General features: G+C 46.6%; 1 protein-coding gene across 2 annotated transcripts in view; it reads left to right on the forward strand.

Annotated features, from left to right (window-relative positions):
* Positions 1-20423, forward strand: part of FAM20B (FAM20B glycosaminoglycan xylosylkinase) — a 357456-nt gene that overhangs the window by 190494 nt on the left and 146539 nt on the right. For both annotated transcript variants that reach the window (XM_069641175.1, XM_069641174.1), the window contains exon 4: positions 11104-11213. In XM_069641175.1, coding sequence (XP_069497276.1) covers positions 11104-11213 — 110 coding nt within the window. The remainder of the gene's footprint in view (positions 1-11103; positions 11214-20423) is intronic.

Genomic DNA, 20423 nt, shown 5'->3' on the forward strand with positions numbered 1-20423 from the left:
AGCTCTTCCTCCGAGGTCGAAGCCGAGTCTACGACGACACCCTTCCCCCCCCTTTTTCTTCTCCGCCGGAGATTTCACGGGGGTCCTATCGATGGGCATAAAAGAGGACTCCCTCCGAGGTGGCAGGGAGACTCTGAGCCCCGAGGTCGCCACCACTGGCGTAGCCTCCACAGTCTGAGCCAGGGCCGCCGCGACAGTCTCGATACAGGCCTTGGCCGGATGGATTAAGGCCTTCACCACCTTAGGTGCGCTCACCGCCTTATCCTTGAGGGGGGGGGACACTGCCTCGCTCCCCCCTCCGATGGGGCCTTCGAGCTCGACCGGGCCTCTCCAGGAGCTTCGCCGGGTGCTCGGCCTTCCTCTTACCCGACCCAGAGCGTTGGCTCATGGTTGATGGTACCGGGGAGGGTGCGCCCTGCCTGGTGCCCGTAGAGCCCGACCGTTCGGCGCTCCCGGTGCCAACGGACTCGCGGTGCTTGGCCTTGTGTTGGAGCCCCGTCGCCGGGGTGTCCTCAAAGGTCTTAGAAGACCGCTCGGATTTCTTCCTCTTCTTCTCACCGGACGGGCTCTTCCCTTCCAGCCAGTTGGCGAGACGTTGATGACGGTCCTTCATGGTCCGCTCCGACATGTTGCCGCAAAACGCACAGTCCTTCTCCACGTGCGTCTTGTCCTCATGTAAGCAGTAAAGACAAAAGGAGTGTTCGTCCTCCTTAAAGACGTTCTGCAGCTGGCATCCAGGGCAGACCCTGAACAGCTTTCCGAGCGTCGAGCTTCCCTTCTCCTGGGCCATGTCCGGGACGGGCCCGAGAAAACTTCTGGAGTCCTCCAAAAGCGTAGCTCGACGAAATCTTCACCCTTGAGGGGCGCAGACGAATCCGACACGGGTCCCCGTTGATCGGATGGAGAGTCGGTGGAGCTTGAGGCTCTTTTGACCGAAAAAACGTGAAAAAAATAGCACTAACGCTCGAGAGCAATAGCACGAGGATCCCAACACATGAACGTGCGGTAAAAATCTGAAGATGGCTGCCAGAGGCGGGGCTTAGGTAGAGGGCAGTCATTGGCTGTGGTCAGTATGACGCAGAGACCAGTGATTGGTTATTACTACGAAAGACAGATCAGAAACGAAACAGATACTGTTTTTTTCTTTACCGACGATTCCCAGCCTGACGACTGGGAATATTCATGAGCATGTGAATCCATGCCAGACCCCATGCTGGAGAAGGTCAGTGTTTTCAGTACCCATCCTGGATCATTTGTGGCAAGAGGGGCTGCAGAACATGCGCCACCCTTTCTCGGAACCAGCGATAAAAGGTCGGCTGGAGAAAAAGTTTAAGGCTCCAGAGTCTACCCCCAAGTGTCTCTCCTCCCAACCAACTCCCGACTCAGTGGTGTCGGCAGCGGCGGCGAGAAAGGCGAGGGCCCAGCACAAGTGCACGACTCCCCTGGAAAGTGATGCCAGACGACAGGATGCTTTTGGCAAAAAAGTGCTGTCGGTAGGTGCTACCACAGTGAAAGTGGCCAATACCCTGGCTATAGTAGCCAGATACGACAGGGAGATGTGGCACCGACTGGCTCCTATGCTGGAGCATCTTCCGGGAGAACATCGTAAGGCGGCGATGTTACTGGTCAGAGAGGGTGAAGAGGCCTCCAGTCATGCCATAAACATCGCGGTGGACCTAGCGGAATCGGGGTTTAAGCAGGTGAATAACGGTGTGGTCTCCGAAGGCAGGCATGGCTGAAATGCACCAACTTCCGACCAGAGGTGCAATACAAGGTGCTGGATATGCCTTTTGAGTGAGACCTTCTGTTCGGTGAGAAGGTAGACGAGGCCCTGAAGGGCATGAAAGAGGACTCGGACACGGCACATTCCTTGGGGGCCCTTCAAAGTGGTCGAAGCTTCCAGTCTTTTCGTCCCATCAGAGGAGCATCGGGAAATTCCAGATTCTCGGCATCGAGAGACAGATCCTTCAGTAGGCCAGCATACCCCTCCCAGGGATACAGACGGGCTTCTCAAGCGGCAAAACGACGCTGGGACTACCAGGCCCCCAAGAAGAGAACAGGTTACTCATCGTCGACGAGGGATAAGCAGACCAAGGACCAGCAATGACAGGCATCGGAACATTCTGGGAGGCAGGGTATCGTGCTACATCAACGAATGGGAGCAGATGACAACGGATCAATGGGTGTTGGACACTGTAAGATACGGACATTCCCTGCAATTCGAAAGCAACCCTCCGCACATTCCACCGGCGTTTGTAGCTCAACCCCATCTGAGCGTGTTGCAGCAGGAAGTAGCACTTATGCTACAAAAAGGTGCTATAGAATTGGTTCCGTCGTCACAGAGGGATCAAGGGGTTTATTCCCGATACTTTGTGGTGAAAAAAACAAACGGAAAGTGGCGTCCCATTCTAGACCTGCGCGATCTAAACAAATCGTTGAAAAGCCTTAAATTCAAGATGCTCACGCTCCAAGAAGTAATACGGTCAGTCCAAGAAGGGGACTTTCTGGCGTCTCTGGACCTGCAGGACGCGTACTTCCACATACCGATGTGTCAGTGACACAAAAAGTTCCTAAGGTTTGTGGTAGGGCAGACTCACTACCAGTTCACAGTACTTCCCTTTGGGCTGAAATCCTCTCCCAGAACGTTCAGAAAATGCTTGGCCCCGGTGGCAGCCTGGCTGAGAAGACAAGGCCATCATGTATACCCGTATCTCAACGACTGGTTGGTGAGGGGGTCCTCCCCTATGTCGACTCACACAAGTTTGCAGGCCACCATGCACCTCTTACAACGGCTGGGGTTTGCAGTAAACTTTGAGAAATCCTTGTTAACGCCATCGAGAAGCTTGGTGTTCCTGGGCGCACAGTTCGAGACCCAGTCAGGGTTAGTGAAGCCATCCCTCGACAGAATAACCAAACTCAATCGATTGGCAGGTCAGCTGAAAATCAATACCAGACTGTCAGTGAGAAAATATATGTCAATTCTGGGCGCTATGGCGTCCTGCATTCCTCTGGTGGGCAACTGCCGCCTGTTCATGAGGCCGGTGCAAGAGTTTCTGGCGGACCGATGGACGCAGGCCCAAGGGCTCTGGTCGGACAAACTGACCGTCGACGACGAGCTCCTACTAGCTCTTCAGTGGTGGAGAAGCTTCCAGAATCTATCCAAAGGGGTACCCCTACAGGAGCCGGAATTTCTGCTAACCATAGTGACAGACGCGTCCCTGACAGGCTGGGGAGCACACATGGGCACTCTACAAACGCAAGGTCGTTGGTCTCAGAGGGAATCTCTCCTGCACATCAACGTTCTGGAACTGAGAGCAGTGCGCTGGGCCCTGAAGTTGTTCCTGCCGCACATCAGAGGGTCCATAGTGAGAGTATTGACAGACAACACAACGGCGATGTTTTATTTGAGGAAGCAAGGGGGCACGCGATCCAGAACCCTCTCCACCGAGGCTCAGAAGGTGTGGCACTGGGCTCTGAAACACGATATATCCATCGTAGCTCATCATCTTCCGGGGGTGCCGAACGAGCAAGCGGACTCGCTCTGCAGAAATATGGACCAAATTCACAAGTGGGAGATAGACAGCGTCCAGTTGTCGAAAGTCTTCGAGAAATGGGGACGGCCTCCGCTGGACCTCTTCGCTACGAAGAAGAAGAAGTGCGAAATGTATGCCAGCAGGTGGCCACAGGAAGGCTCGCTGGGGGAAGCGTTCTCTTTTCCGTGGATGGACAAGTTCCTCTACGCCTTCCCTCCGTTCCCTCTGATACGGAGAACTCTTCAGTGGATACGCAGGTACAGGTGCCGGGTCATCCTAGCATGAAAAGCCTTGCAGCTCGTTGTGTTTTCACAAATCTTTCTCCCCTTTTAGCATAAGCTTTCATTTGATCAGCATCTCCTTGTACCCAAATCCAAGCCCCTGGAGCGCCCCGGCGTGACTTTCCCTCTGTCACTCACCAGTATCAGGCAGCTCCTTTGGGTGGCTCCGGTTTTCTGCTCTTCGGTCCCTTGCTCCCCTTTCACTCTTCTGGAGCTTCGACAAGAGCAGAGCTTGCCTCTTTTGAAACTTCCTGCTGCTTTTGACGGCTCCCTAGAGTCTTCAGTGGATTCTGCAGGGCTCCTTACTGTTTCATAGACCGTTCGGGCTGCAACGTCTCCCTCACTCTCCTGCAGTGCTCAGCGTCCTTTTCACTGATCGGGTTCCTCTCTCCAAACAGGACGCCTTCTCCAAACGGGACTCTCCCTCCAAACTGGACTCTCTCTCTCTCTCTTTCCAAGCCAGACTCTTTCCCTCTGACTCTTTGCCTGACCCCAATCAATGGGACATGCCTGACCATGGTAGTGTTGTTTCATAGGCCTCTTCTTCATCTCAGTACCAGAGTGGTGTGCCCAAGTGGATGTGTGCATTGCTCCTAGTTGCCTCTTCTTTGTCTCAGTATTAAAGAGATGTGTGCCTGTGTGTGTCTGTGTGTCTTTGGATCCAGACCCTGGGGGTGGACCAGTGTGGGAGGCTCACCTGGGTGAGGGGGCTTCTGGGATTGGGGCACCAGATGGCGAGATGCAGTATCCCTCCCCCTGCAATACCTTTACCTCCATCCTACCAGGTAGGATACGTGGGAACCTTACACCTCTCCACCCCCCTTCTGTTTTCCAGCACTTTCACATGGACAGCCCAAGCAGTGCATCTGACATGTCTCGCTACTGTGGTCAGGCGCGGTCAGGCAATTACTGATAATCACTCGCACCTGACTTCCATTAGACTTCCCCACACGGATAAAGGGTGGAGCATGAAAGCACACTCAGCGAGGCAAAGCACACAAAGGTACAGCAGTTTCAAGTCGGCAGCTGAACGAGGGGAGAAAGACGGCAGACCAAGAAGGATATGTAAGAAGTTAATTACCCTTGACCTTTCTGGAAAGACGCTGTTGCTTTCAAGAAACCTTCAAGGCAGAACGCGCAAGGCCAGGAAACCAGACTGAAGGACCTCCCACGTAACTGACCAAGACGGGGGGGGGGGCAGCAGCCGCTGTGGTATCGTCCTTGGCTCCAATAACGAAGTGCCAGAAAGATCAACACAGCCGGTGAGTTGGGGAGACTGATGCAAGACCGGTTTATGTTGAAGTCAAGTTTGCAAGCGGCAACGTTGTTTAGTGAGAGCTGGAACGAACATTGTTGAACGCGTGTGATGAAAGGCGCGAGTAAAGCTAAACTGCTGATGAATGTTTGAGCTTGAGAAAGAAAGATAAGATACTGTTGACAGAGCGGTCCGGCACTGTGGATGTGCTCAATCGAAAGTCTCTGTAAGGTATCCCGCCAACAACAAAGAAAGTAGAAAATTGATGAAAATAAATGTGTGAAGTTAAACAAAGTGGTCCAGCGATGGTTTAAACAAACCCCATCTTACATTCGATAGTCTTTGATTTTGATATCAAGAGGATCCAAGCCCAAACGAGGGAGATCCATTTAAGAGGATCCGAGGAAGAGCGAGGGAGATCCATATCAAGAGGAACTGAGCCCGAATGAGGGAGATCCATGGTCTGAGCCCAAACAAGGGAAACCAAGTGTGAACACTGTGATAAAAAGATGGTCTCCGCCTGTAGAGGGAGACGCATGATGAACATTGAAAACGAGAACTTGTGCATGTGAAAATCCTGATAGGAATGGAACTTTGAGACTTTGTTATGACGGACCCTCTGCATTAAGAGACTGTTATTAGAAAAGAGGCTTTGGCAGAAGGCCCTGATGTCTGTGCTTTGAACTGTATCCTCGTGGCCGAGAAGTCAGAGTTGTGCAAAGCTTCAACGTGTTTGTTAAGCAAGAATGTATGCATTACCCTTTGGGTGCACTGCAACAACCCTGACCTCCTGGCAGTAGGAACCCAACCTTTGGTATAAGTCTGTACTACCCAGGTTGGTAGCTTTTTTGAGCAGTCAGCTTTATCTCAGGAGGGGTCAATGTGAGCTGTAGGGGAGTTACACAGAGATTCTACAGTCACAAGTATTCAAATAAACTCTTACTCACAAGGTTTCATGATTAAACAATTCATTTATTTAACAGTCAGACTAAGCCTTCTTCAGAAGGGGCAATATAGCAGTAACACACAAAATACACTCCAAAAATACACTCTCTTAATCTTTATAAATCAGCAAGTACCCTTCTGGGATGGCACACAGACACTTCCTACACCCTCAGGTGACTTCAGTAAATAGGACACTGTGTACATTAATATACCACTGTTTGCATTTAGAATCAGACTTCGGAGTATGTCAAAGAAAAAAGGTTATTCAAACAAAACAAGAGATAGCACAAATATTCTGAAGCAGCTAAGTACATTTGGTAACCCCCAATGCAAAGTTAGTTAACCCCTTCCTGGAAGGAAGACCAAACATAATGTCAGAGGGAAGAAGAGTAATTCAGGGAGCCAGGCTAGGCCAAAGTTAATTGGGCAAAAGTCTAGGTGAGCTGAAGCAATTCTTGCAGGTAGGCAAGTCTTACACAATGTTTTAGAAGTCTTTGTAGGAAAGAAGAAATCAAAGCAGGGCCACAAGCTGATTAGGCTTGTGAAGTAAAGGAGCTGTTAGCAACTCCACAGAGCAACCCAAACCAGTCTCAGCAGAGAACAAGTAAGGTTACAACAAGAGGCAAGTTCTCTTAGACTGTACAGTACCTTTGGTTAGAAGAAAAAGGGCTTTGGTTGGCTTCTGTTCCTGTGCAGCTCTGCAGATCCCGTGTTCCTGGGCCTCAGTCGTGGGGACAAGAGGGGGGACGTCTGGAGGACTCCTGCACTGCAACGGGACAATCGGCAACAGAAAAGGACCAACTTCTATTCAGTGGCACTTCGCGGTTTCAGCTCCTCACGTCTAAGCAAATAGCAACACTGCGGACTCTTGGCTGTCGAGATGGGCTTTCCTTGCATCTGGGGTCCAGCACTCTTAGCCATCTTAAAAGCAACGCACACGATCTGGTGTGCCTCTCTGCCTGGCTATTCAGTTCCAGCAGCAACTGCAGTGGAATTTCAACCAGCTCCGATTGGATGTCCAGGTGGCTTAATTTGGAGTTGATTGGTCCCACCAATGGAAAGGGAGAAGTCGTCCTTACAGGGCTTCCCTAGTTGAAACGAAATTGGAGTTTCAGCACAGCAGCAGGGCTTCACCGGGCAAACCAACGTTCCAGGAGTTGCAGCAGGCGTCCCCTTCAAGTTGTTCTTCGGATTCCTTAGTCCAGTGGTCGACTCTGCCTTCCAAGCCAAAAAGCCTAGCCTTTTATGCAGGTTTCTCCCATTCATTCCAGCCAGCTGGCCAATCACCTAGGAGTGCATTCCTGTCTCCTAGGAGACTAAGCACAGGGAGTTTCGGGCACCTCCCTTGCTTCCTGCCCCCTCCAGGCACCCTGGAGCCAGAGGCAGGCTTCACTCGTGAATCCCACCGCTGCCACCTGTGTAGTAGAGACTTATACCAAAGGTTGGGTTCCTATTGCCAGGAGGTCAGGGTTATTGTAGTGCACCCAAAGGGTACTGCATGCAATCTTGCCTAACAGTGCTGCGTTGCCCCGTGCTGAAAACGTGGGGAAGGGAAGCCAACTGCTCAACCGTCCTGACATATATAATTTCTTGAACACTTTTTCTTTTTGCGTACACCATTGTCCCACACCCTTTTGTATTTAGAAGTAAGGATTGGCAATAGGTTTATTAGTATAGGCTCCTTTATTTGATAGAGACTTGACTAGGACTGCGGTATTATTTGATGGTGGTAGCTTGCTCCCATCCTTAGCTTTAGGTTTAGATAGGCATTCAACCAACCCATGGAACTTCAACCCATTTGAAGTTCAATAAACACCCTTAAACTGCGATCACTTGTGTCTGTCTTCACTGTTTGATACCATGCCTTCCTTACACAAGACACAAAAAAATAGTATATACCAAAAGGCATATACCACCTCTCATAGCATTCATCAAGTATTCTAGTATTACAAACTCTTACACATAGTAACAATGGCTTTTACAACCTATACCTGGCAACTCTCGCCCACTGCATTGCTATTTTCTGCTCAAATTTCCAGTGCTACGCTGACAACACTCAACTCGTTTTCAGGCTGCCCTCGGCCACCTCCTCTCCCTCTCTCATCTCTGATTGCCTAACTGCCATTCAAGATTGGTGTGCCGCCAATGATCTTTGTCTGAATGCCAGCAAGACTGAGATCCTCCTCATCGGCACACCTTCACCATCTTTTCCGCTCACTCTCTGGCCGGCTTCCCTTGGCCCTCCTCCTACCCCCACCTGCAAGGTTAAGAACCTCTGGGTCATCTTTGACTCCACCCTTTCCTTCTTCGCCCACATCTCTGAAGTCAAACTTCCTACTGCACCTCCTCAGAGGTACTCTGCCTTTCCTCTCCTTCCCCCAGAAGCTCATGGTATATGGTATCCCAAGCTCTGGTTCTCTCTAGCTTGGACTATTGTAACAGCCTCGTTCTAAATCTACTTGCCTCTACTCTCCGCCCTCTGCAACTAATCCAGAACAGTACTGCAAGACTTGTCCTTAGCCTCAAGCCCTGGGTTCGTATCTCTCCAGCTCTGAAATCTCTCCATTGGCTCCCAGTGGATGCAAGGATTAAATTCAAAACCCTCTGCATTGTCCACAAGGCTTTCTGGGGCCTGGGTCGAAAATACCTTCAGCTATCCCTCCGCAAATACCTCCCCTCTCGAGTTCTTTGCTCCTCTACCCCTAACTCCCTCAAGGTCAGTCGTTTTTCAAAGAAACGAGCTGGGGGTAGATCTGTCTTCGGCTGCGGCCTCCCTCTGGAACAACCTACCTGCCACTCTAAAACTTGAGGAAAACCATCTCCGGTTCCGGAAGCACCTCAAGACCTTCTTCTTTTCGTCTGCCTTCGCTCCCCCTCTCCCCTGCTGATCTGTTCTCTCTTGGCACCGTGCACCTGGCCACCCTCTGTCCTCCGGGCCCAGGTACCTGCTCTCCCTGCCACACTCCGATGCTGTCTTCGGGCCACCCCTTGCACTGGGGTCTGTATCTGTACCCATACAGCCCCCCCCTTTTTCTTCCTGCACCTATCAGACCTACCCTGTCTGCTGCCTTAAACCTAGCACTTGCAAATTGCTGGCTGCACTACCACTGTTGCCTTATTTATTTATTATTTATCTGTTTCTCCTCTGCTTCGCACTTTCAACTTCTCCCCCTCCCCCATGCACTTGCGCATTCTCAACGTCACTGGGCCTAGTAGGATCACTGTTTTGTTCTCCCCTGTTCCCCTACCCTCCCTTGCCTTGTCGCGCTCTGAAACACTTGTGTACGAGCCTGATAGAAATAAAATTTCAATTTCAATATCGAATTGTCTCAATTTCATTTATTTGAACAATTTTATTGGTACATAAGGAAAACAGTGAAAAATCAGAAAACATTCATAAAATCTTTTTGAATTGATAGCTCCACTCTTACTAAAAAATTGATTCACCTACACAACCTACACACCAATCACTCAACCTGAACAACATCATTCACATACGATTTTGTTCAGACTGTGCAAATTGATGAACAATCATTTAAAACAAGGATAGGTCAAAAAAGGAAATCGACCTAAAGTGCAACGTGCTATAATGACCATAAATGCAGTGTCATTTAGAAATGCTGGCTTATATCAATAATACATTTATGATACAATCATTTGCTTTATTCAATTTTCATTGAGCTGTCAAGCATTTGTTGTCCACTGGAAGTTTTAAACATGTCTGCTCGAATTTCTGCTGGGTAATCTGTCTAAGTCACATACACCAGCCATCTTCAGGACATAAAGATGATTTCGGAAATGCCATGTTGTGTGTTACATGCTCATGACTTGTCTTGTGCAGCATGAGGAGATATTCTGCTCCAAAAGACATTTTAAGGGTTGCATGTTCCATGGGGCGCAAGATCGATCCCAGACTGCCAGCATCGAATTGTAGGGTTGTGGTAAGCCAAACCGTTTTATGATTTCCTTTGCCTTGGAGTGCAGAGTGAAACTATGGGGGATCGTTGTCTACTTCCCTGTGTCACCGGTGTCTTGTTATGAAGACACTATAGTGTGCTGCATGTTATGGATGTTTAACAAGTGTTATCTATGCACCGGGGGTGCCATGTGTTATATGTTGAATAGCAAATTTTATGGGGGCACCATAGGTGTGCCCTATGTTATGGATTTATAGCAAATGTTATGGAGGAATTGAAGTGAGTTAAGGAGGTAGTATGGCATGTGCCAAAGGTTATGGATGTATTTTAATGAGTTATTGGGTTGTGTGTTCAGTAAGGAAGGGAGGTGTGTTGTGTATGTCTTTGATGTATGTCTGGATGGATGAATGCTTGGTAGTGTGAGGTCAGCGTGAGTGATGTCTTTCTAGAATGTGTATGTGTGACTGCTAAGATGTTCTGCCCAGCGTGGTACCTGTCCTGGAACCTACCTGAACTTGTAATGGAACTTAATAAAGTTTCTACAAGTGAACTTACTTGCTGTGTCCTGCTAAGTCACTTTATAACTGATTTATTTACCGATAAAATCCTCCGTTCCACCCTGTTGGGTGGCACTGCATCCCCAGGCACCCATGTGTCTGCCTTGACCCTGACGCCCTTACTCCTCTCCTTCCTCCCACACCGCCTGCCCCCATCAAGACCACCCAGACCTCTTGACCTATTTTTGAGGACCCCTCTCCACTGGCCCATTAATCCTCCGCCGGCTGCCATCTTTCTCGCTACTTCCTCCTGCTGAGGTCATGGAAATGGAAGTGGGGGGGGGGTGTTCTGCTTTCGTTTCCATGTTGGTTGTTTTTATTTTATTTCAAATACTGACTCCCTCTGTCCCACGTTTACTGCAGTCAGTTATCTGACTGTTCACAGACCCTTAGCCCCCTGTGGGTTTGCACCTGAGTATGTGTTAATACCAGAAAACCCTCCTTTGGGAAACAAATCTGTGCCCTTGTTAAAGGCCTTTGCAGGGGTTTATTGCTTAAATACATATCGTCATAAGAGTAAATGTTATAAGTTTGTTGTTGAAGAAATAAAGATGGGGCGTATGTGTGGTACTATAACAAAGACCTGCCTCAACACCTTCCTTTGTCCCATCACAGGATTCTGGGTTTCCGGCGAGCTCCACTGGTTGTAGGGCGTTTCGTAAACCTGCAGTCAGAGATTAAAACTGTCGCCACAGACGTACTGCTGAGCACCTTTATAAAAGTGGGTAAGTTCGTCATCTGATATTGGCCAATACATCTTTTCTTTTGCTTTCTTCCTGTCAATAAGAATATATGTATTACCAGGGTAGCCAAATGGACACTTTTCAAGGGGATAGAATTGTCATGTTGCAAGCTAGTAGACGAGAGATAAAGTTCACGTCCAAGCCTACCCACAATTAAGCCCACCCAAAACATCACAATGCAATAAGAAACAACTCTGGCGTAAACAGGAAACAATAGAATCCATTAAAATTATCACTGTCCCTTTCAATATGGAAATAACCAGGAACTGCCACCATGTCCACTGCTTCTGTAAGAGGAACTCTAAGCCTTGTAATACCCTCATGTGCCTCCTAGTGAGTAGTTTCTCCTTTTATTACCTGAACAGTACCATTTGCATAGCATGTGATGAATCTCCCAACACTGTGTCCGTTCTATGACGAATGCAAATGATCTATAAGAAATCTGGTCAGTTACATGACATGGTTCAAGCCATTTGAGTTTATCTGGCACAGTAGTAGTCATTTGAGCGTTAACGGGCACAGTTGGGCGAACATATATGGCAGCAGTCTGGTTTAACAGTGGTTGCAGCTAGTTTTATCGCATGTTCTTAATCTGAAATTCCATTAGAAAGAGCAGAACCTGGAGGAGTAACCTGTCCTTCTCACTCTTAGCTGCCAACAGAATAAAACGTAATAGACAATCTATTTCACACAATAACAGCGTCCCACAAATCCACTTTCCTCCGTGTCGTGCCATTATTATCTCCTCCAAAACTAGCTTGTCACTTCGGCCATGGTACTGACATCCATTTCCCATTGTCTGAAGTCACTGATCAAACTACAAAATAGAGGAAACCCAGTATGATCGTAAATTAGATTATGCTGTTCTGAATCCTTCGTGTGAACAGTTTTTTTTTTTTTTTTCTTTTTTTTTTCTTTTTTTTTGTGTGCTTTGAAATGGATGACCTGCAGCTACATATGGACCTCTCTCTCACCTTTATCAGTGTTTGTGAGAATTAAGACCTTGTAGGGACTCCTCCACCCGGGCCCTAGGATTTCCTCTGATGTACTTTGATTTAGACATTGTCTCTGGGGTTCAAGGTGTGACAAGCTTGATCTCGTTCTTGCAGTACTGCTTCTTTTATCTGCATGTGAAAAGACTTAATTAAAAAAATACGCCTTTTTCAGAGATTTAGTACCATATTATCAGCAAGGTTTGACATGTAGGGCATCTCATCGAGATTTCATGGGGACTTTGAATACTGAAAAGTAGCAGGATCAGTGCATCTGCCTGTTTCAGGACACAGCTTCTATAAATTGACATATATATTTGCATTCTGCCTTTTCAATTTCCCTGCTGATTGAGGATGATGCGGGTGGTGTATTCTCCGTTTTATTTGGAATGCTGCACCTAGTTCTTTGATAACTTGGCCTGCAAAGTGGGTGCCTGTGTCATTGTTTATCCTTGCCTCACTGGACCGAGTTGCAAAACCTTTTTGCCACTGTCACGTTTTGACTTTGTGGCACAGGTTTGCTTCTAGCCACCCTGAGATTGTGTCAATGAGCACCAAGACAAACGGATAACTATAGGAACTGATACCTATGGTATTTGTGTAATTTAATAAAATCCCTCTGGATTTTAACAAAGGGGCCCCATGGGAGAGGATGAGCCGCTTTGACAGTTTTAACTGTTATTTTTTTAATTTATTGTAATACTAGTTGTGTAAAATCACCTCTGTTACGTCAATCACATTAATAACAGAAAGATGAGTCGGGAAGAAAAAATACATATTTGGACACACAAAATTGTAAAATACATTCCCAAAAATTATTTTAAAAAACCTAAACAATCCTGTTTTTTCTCAATGACCCTCCCCTCAATCTTTTTTTTTAAAATAGTTTTATACAGTCCCAAACATCCAATCGTTTAAGGATTTGAAGTGCAAATGCTTAGATTGAGGTCCAGCCTTCCTTTATATCCAAACAAAATGTATACATATCTAAAGTATATTTTTATACAAAATTTGGCACCCAGATACGTCCTGTATTTAAAAACAGATTTACAAGATAAAATGCAATCATTAATCTTAACCCACACCCCCTCATTTGACCGTCCACTTGCATAACAAAAGTGCATTTTTGGACGCTACTAGAAAACCAGATCCTTCTTTAAAGTGCCTATGCTTAGAGTAAGGTGCAATTCAAAAACCAAATCCCTCCCGAATTTAAGGTGTCTATGCTTAGAGTAAAATGCAATTATGGTTCCAATCGGCAGTCCCTATTATTTAAATACGTAATTCAATTAGCCCCGCTGCCTTAAGCAATTTAATCACATTACATATCAAACCAGTCACCTCCTGCTCGTGACTATTATAAAATGTGAATAATTCGATGAACTGAAAAACTTGCAATTACTTAGCCCGCAGTTCTTTTACTAACGGTCGCATGGTTTCACTTTAAATGATTACATTAAATCTTGTTTGAAGGACACGTTGTCACTTACAGCAGCCACACTCCCCTGCAGAAACATTATTAGGGAAGTCCTTTGCAGTACTTCACCTGTATGTAAGACATTTAATTAAAAGTACTCCAATAGCAATTAGGGAATGTTTTCAAGTAAAGTGTCAGTGTGCCTCTTCTCTTGTCCACAAGAACAGGTTTTCATATAGTTTGTACGAATTCACTATCAGTTGTGCAGATCCAATCAAAATCAAGCATGTTTCTTTTTTAGCCTAACTGTATCACAAATTAGCTCCGCTACTTGGAGGTTACATTCAGCTAATATTGTCAACACTTCATCTTCAAAGTTTTTTAGTGTTACTGACCTGCCAGTCTGCATAACCTTGGCAAGGTCAGCGTACAATGAACAGGGACCATTACATTTCAGTACAGGGTCAGAATTTTCTAATATAGCTAACACTTTAGCAAAGTTAAACCTAATTCAAAATGTAATGTATGGACTGGTATAGAGTCAAGAAGCCTCAAGCCTCAAAACCTTACACCACAATCTAGCTTCCACAACTCCCCAATCCATATAGATGTAACTCGGGTCGTCTCCATACCATATAATAATGCTGGTACCACCTTCATTGTGTAAAAATTAATCCAAGGGGTTATGGAAAATGGACAGTGTTTAACACAGATCTTTTTAATCTGTGACACATTGTCAGGTCTGCCCAATCTTGTTCCTGCAAGAGTGACGATGGCCCACCAGAACCCCCTAGTCTGCCAGCCCAAAAATCTTTCTAGTTACAATTGTCCAACTGGCAAACCCAAGGGGAAATGGGAAGTGGAGAAAATAAAAAATGCAAATCTTCTACTGCCTTCGTATCCTGCTCTCTTCCTGACAGGACTCTTCAGAAGAAGACCTATAATAAATCTCAACGGGTTACTTGTTCTAGTGTGCTGCTATCTAACTCTAGAACTATTTTAAACCCAAGCTCCCCTCAGTACCTGCGTCCTATGCCTTAAGGCTGATAGGCTTGTATATAGTTACTGGCTGCTGATATGCTGTATGTAGAAACCTATGCTGCTGGAATTTTCTCTGGTTGCTGCTTCTGAAGTTTACATTTCTGCTTGTGTCTTGATTCTTTTCGAAATAAATATTTTAAAATTGCTGCCTCTGCTCAATTGTGATTATAACTTAAACATATCTTTTCAGCTGCTTGCACCATGCCGATGCACGCAATGATTTCTGTGCGTAATTGCAGTTCCGCCGAGAATACATGTCTTGACAGCACTACTGCATACTATGTTAACTGACATGAACAAAAAAAGAAGAGGCGCACGGTACATTTGCCGGTGCCTTCCACTACTGCGCGCACGATCGTAAACCTTCAGACTCCAACTCCGAACCAAAAATGAATACGCTGTTTACCCTAAAGAATGAGTTATGACATTAGTTGGGTTAGTATCTGTCACAACGCTGTCTGCCCGCGTGCCACTGTTAATATGTATTATACCCACTGAATACTTAATAACTCCTCTCCTGCGTGTGATTTAATCCACTGAGCTACGGGACTTCTGAGTTTACTAAAACACTTCTTCCCATTTCACTGCATTCAGCAATCTCCTAACTAGCCTCAGTTCAGAAAATGAATTACAACTTTTGGATTAGGAATGAATGCATTTAGTTTAGTCTCTTGGTCTTGACCTATATTCCAGCTGACTGATCCTCTCTGCTTCCTGATACTGCTCACGATGAAAAGACTGCTACCAGCACCATCTCAAATGTTTTCTCTGGGTGAAAATCTAAACTATTTAACATAGAACGTTTTTACATGGACCCCTAACAGTATTGACAGTGTTGCGAGGAAAATAAGGAACCCTGACACACATATTGCTCGACCTTCTCCACCGATCGAGCAATCACACATTTTTAATGGATTGTGTGCTCCTACGTATTCCTCATCTTTTGATATCTTTCCAGCTTCAGCTGCTTCGATACATTTTTCTCAACCGAGGGCGCTCTGTTCAGTCTCGTCTCGTCGATGTCCTTTTGATTCCACTGTTCATTCGGTAGAGAGAGTTGACAGGCCAGTCAAAGGTCAGAGAATATTCCTTTGTGGTGGATGAGGGAGTGGTGCAGCCCAAGCAGCGACAGGTTTACCCTCAGCCGCTGCTTCAGCCTCCTCAAAACCACTCTGAGGCCTTAACCCACAAGACCGCTGTGGGAATCGGACTTTCACAGCATCTGCAAGAATGTCGGGGCATTTTTTCAGATGTTTGGGCACTGTAAACGGTACCCCAGGGTTACTGCCTTCCTTTTCTAAAAAGTCCTCCAAATCATCCACCGGGCAACAGCTCTTTCAAAATCCCACATCTGTCCGCTCCTTGTGTAGGAAATGTTTACCCTGCTAGAGAAAGGTACAATAGAACCGCTACCTGTGGCGGAGAGGAACAAGAGTTAGTACTCCCCGTACTTTCTAATTCCCAGAAAGGACCCAGGATTGAGACCCATGTTGGACTTAAGAAACTTGAACAAGTTCCTCAGGAAGGACAAGTTGAAGATGGTTACCCTTTCTCAGATCCTCCAGGCCCTCCAACTCCAGGATTGGATGGTATCATTGGACCTTCAGGATGCTTATTTTCATGTGCGTATCCATCACAATCACAGAAGGTACCTGAGGTTCGAGGTTGCCGATTCTCATTATCAATTTCGAGTTCTGCCGTTCGGGCTGACCCCCGCCCAAGGGTTTTCACCAAGTTAATGGTGGTGATGGCAGAAAGTGTTAGGAGAGTGGGGATTCGTGTCTACCCCTACCTGGGCGATTGGCTGATCAGGGCACGTTAACCTGAATAAACCCTGGAACATCTCTGCGTAATCTGCCACTCTCTCCACAGACTGGGATTCTCCCTCAATTAAAAATAAGTCCCACATGATACCATCACAAGGACTCCCAATTTATCGGAGCAATACTGGATACCACCTTGGGGAAAGCCTCGCCACCCGAGGTGAGGGCTCAGCACATTCTACAGATGGCCCTCAAATGAGTGCCCAGGGTCTCCCAGCCTTCGATTTTTCTTTTTTTTTTAACATTTTTTTTATTTTTCTCTGCCTCATGGCATCCTGCATTTTCCTGGTCCCAGAGGTTCGCCTGAGAATGAGATCCCTCCAATGGGCTCTCAGGGCACAGTGTTCCCAATTTTCAGGCAGAATGTCAGACCTCCTTCAAGTTCCAAACAGAGTCGCACAGGATCTTATGCCGTGGGCCTGCAAGGACGGCAACCATGGCCAGAGATAATGGTAGTTACGGATGCCTCACCAACGATCTGACAATCGGCGGTCGTTGGTCTCTACCAGAGTCCAAACTATAAATTAACATATTGGAGCTGAGGGCAATCAGACTAGCGCTGAAGGCTTTCCTGTCCTCTGTACAGGGAAAGAATGTCCTGATAATGACGGACAACACAGTGGCTATGTACTACCTCAACAAGAGAGGAGGTGTAGGATCATGTGCAGAGAAGCAATGCAGCTCTGGTTCTGGGCAATTCAAGAAGGAATCTCTCTGTTGGCAGTTCACCTAGCCGGAGCGGAGCACATGGCGGCAGACGCTTTGAGCAGGCAGAGCACAGTCTCCCACGAGTGGGAACTAGCTCAGGAAGTCCTTCAAGAGATCTTCACCGTTTGGGGAGCCACGCAAGTGAATCTGTACGCTTCCAGTGTCAACCGGAAGTGCAAACTGTTCTGCTTCAGGGAATTTAATCCAAGAGGAGCTCTAGCGGACGCGCTCGTAGTGGACTGGGAATTTTCAGTCCACTACGTGGACTGAAAATTCTGTGTTTCCTCCAGGTCCCGACATTCCTCACGTGATCAGGAGGTTGAGAAAGTTCAGGAAATCCATTATCCTAATTGCCCCATGTTGGGCCAGGAGGACGTGGTACCCGGCCTTTCTGGATATGTCCATCTGCCCTCCAAGGCGTCTTTGTTAGGCAAGATTGTATACAATACCCTTTGGGTGCACTACAACAACCCTGACCTCCTGGCAATAGGAACCTAACCTTTGGTATAGGTCTGTACTACACAGGTTGGTAGCGTGATTGAGCAGCCAGGCTTATCTCAAGAGGGGTCAATGGGAGCTGTGGGGGAGTTGCACAGAGATTCACAGTGACAAGTATTCATATAAACTCTTGCACACAAGGTTTCTTGAATAAACAATTATTAATTTATCAGTCAGTTAGAGTAAGCCTTCTTCAGAAGGGGGCAATATAATAGTAACACTCAAATATACTTCGCAAAATACACACTCAATATTTCTAAATCAGTAAATAGCCTTTTGGGATGTCCTACAAACACAACCTACACCCTCAGGTGACTTCACGAGCTAGGGTTCTGGGGACATTAATATATCACTGTTGTATTTAGAATATTCTTAGGATGTCAAAGGAAAAGGTTATTAGAACATACAAGAGACCACAAATATTCCCAAGCAGGCAAATACTTTTGTATCCTCCAATACAAGTCTTTCAGTGTAACAGGCTAAGCTAAAGTCAGTGGGCAAAAGTATATATGGGCTGAAGCACTTACTTGCAGGTAAGCAAGAAAAGTCTTTGCACAATGTTTTAGAAGTCTTTGAAGCAAAGGAAGAATCAATGTAGGGTCACAAGCTATTTAGACTTGTGAGGGGTAGAAGATACAAGGAACGGTACAACAAGAGGTAAGTGCTCTCAGACTTTTACAGTACCTTTGTATTGAAGAAAAAGGGCAGCAGATGACTTCTGTTCCTGAGCAGCTCTGCGGATCTCACTGTTCTGGGCCTCAGTCGTGAGGGAGGTATTCTGGGCATTCTACACTGCAATGGGACGGTCACTGCTCGCAACCAGGTGTTTCAGCCTCTCGCGTCTACCACAAATAGCAACACTGTGGTTCCTGGCTGTCGAGGTGATTCTGGGGTCCTGCACTCTGTTAAGGGGGCTCAGGCTCGGTCATTCCTGCTTCCTGGGAGTCCTGGAGGATCTTCCTTGAGCTCTTGGCCAGCTTAAAAACAACGCACACTAACTGGTGTTCCTCTCCCTGGCTATTCGGTTTCCAGCAGCAACTCTGTGGAATTTCAACCAGCTCCTAGAGGATGTGCAGCTGGCTTACTTTGGAGTTGATTGGTCCCACCAACATAAAGGGAGAAGTCGTCCTTGCAGGAGCTTCTGTGTCAATACGATTTCGGAGTTTCAGCACAGCAGCAGGGCTTCACCGGGCAAACCAACGGTCTAGGAGTTGCAGCAGGCGTCCTCTTCAAGTTCTTCTTCGGATTCCTTCATCCAGTGGTCGACTCTGCCTTCCAAGCCAAAAAGCCTTGCCTTTTATGCAGCTTGCTCCCATTAATTCCAGGAAAAAATACAAGGGAAGCCTGATTAATGTCTATGGCCCTCCAGGCAATTCCAGACCAGACTAATGAATGACACTAGATCATATAGAAAACTAGATCAAGACCCCACTGAAAGATTACAAGACGAAATCAAAAGCCTCACAGCCTATGCCCTACTAGAAGAATGGATTTGCCCGGATGAGGCGACATTTCGCAACAAGAAATATCCAAAGAAAGAAGCTTTTTATACATTACCAAAGGTACACAAGAGCCTTGATAGCCCACCAGGCAGACCAATTGTGTCAGCAATAGACTCTCTACTCGAACCTTTATCCATCTACAGCGATTTCTTCCTTAAACAATTTGTTCTGGCTATGCCTTCTTACATCAAAGACACCACAGATATGATCTAAATCCTCCAAGGTGTCACCATAGAAGCAGGAGACCTCCTAGTTACCATGGACGTTGAGGCTTTGTATACGTCAATTCCTCAAATGGAATGCTTGGAAGCATTAAACACACGCATTAGACACACGCAAAAGACCACACAAACCACCAACAGGATTTATACTAGAATGTTCTAGGCTTGCCATGAAAGAAAACTTCCTTTTCAAAAATCAAATCTATAAACAACAGAAAGGGGTGAGCATGGGGGCAACCTTTGCTCCCCATGTAGCCAATCTATACATGGCCAAGTTTGAATCAAGACACATTGCGGAAGTCTTACAAGAACAGACACATGGACAACTCAAGATGTGGCATCATTAAATCGACGACGTGTTTCATTTGGCGAGGTGACAACACATCCTTACTCACCTTCCACAAGTGGCTCAACACGTGTGACCCTAATATCAAATTCACCATTGAATGGAGCAGAGACCAGGTAAGTTTCCTGGACCTGATGATTAAAAAACAAGGGAACAATCTGGCCACCTCACTATACCATAAAACCACAGATAAGAATACCCTACTCCACTACTCTAGCTTCCACCCGGAGAGTCTCAAATATAATTTACCATATGGACAATTTTGAAGGATCCGACGAAACTGCACAGACAGAGAGGATTACAATGCACACGCCACACAAACTAAAAGAAAGACTGGGTACACGGGGTTACCCGAAACACCTGATCAAAAACAATCTTAAGAGAGCTGCCAACACAGAGAACTCACCTTACAAGGCAAGGACAAAAAATTGAACGAGAGACTAATCTGCGTTACCACATATAACCCCATCAGTAACGCGATCAAAAAAATCATTAATCAAAATTGGGACCTAGTCAAAAACCCAGGTACCCTATTCAAAAAACCTATGTTTGCGTTCAAACGCAACTGCAATTTACGGCAAAAGTTGGTCCACACATACCGTGAGAAACTAAAAGAAAACACTGTTATGAACCAATGGGGACTT

The sequence above is a fragment of the Ambystoma mexicanum genome, chromosome 1q (genome assembly GCF_040938575.1).
Source record: "Ambystoma mexicanum isolate Mex_15411 chromosome 1q, UKY_AmexF1_1, whole genome shotgun sequence".
In the NCBI taxonomy this organism is placed as follows: Eukaryota; Metazoa; Chordata; class Amphibia; order Caudata; family Ambystomatidae; genus Ambystoma; species Ambystoma mexicanum.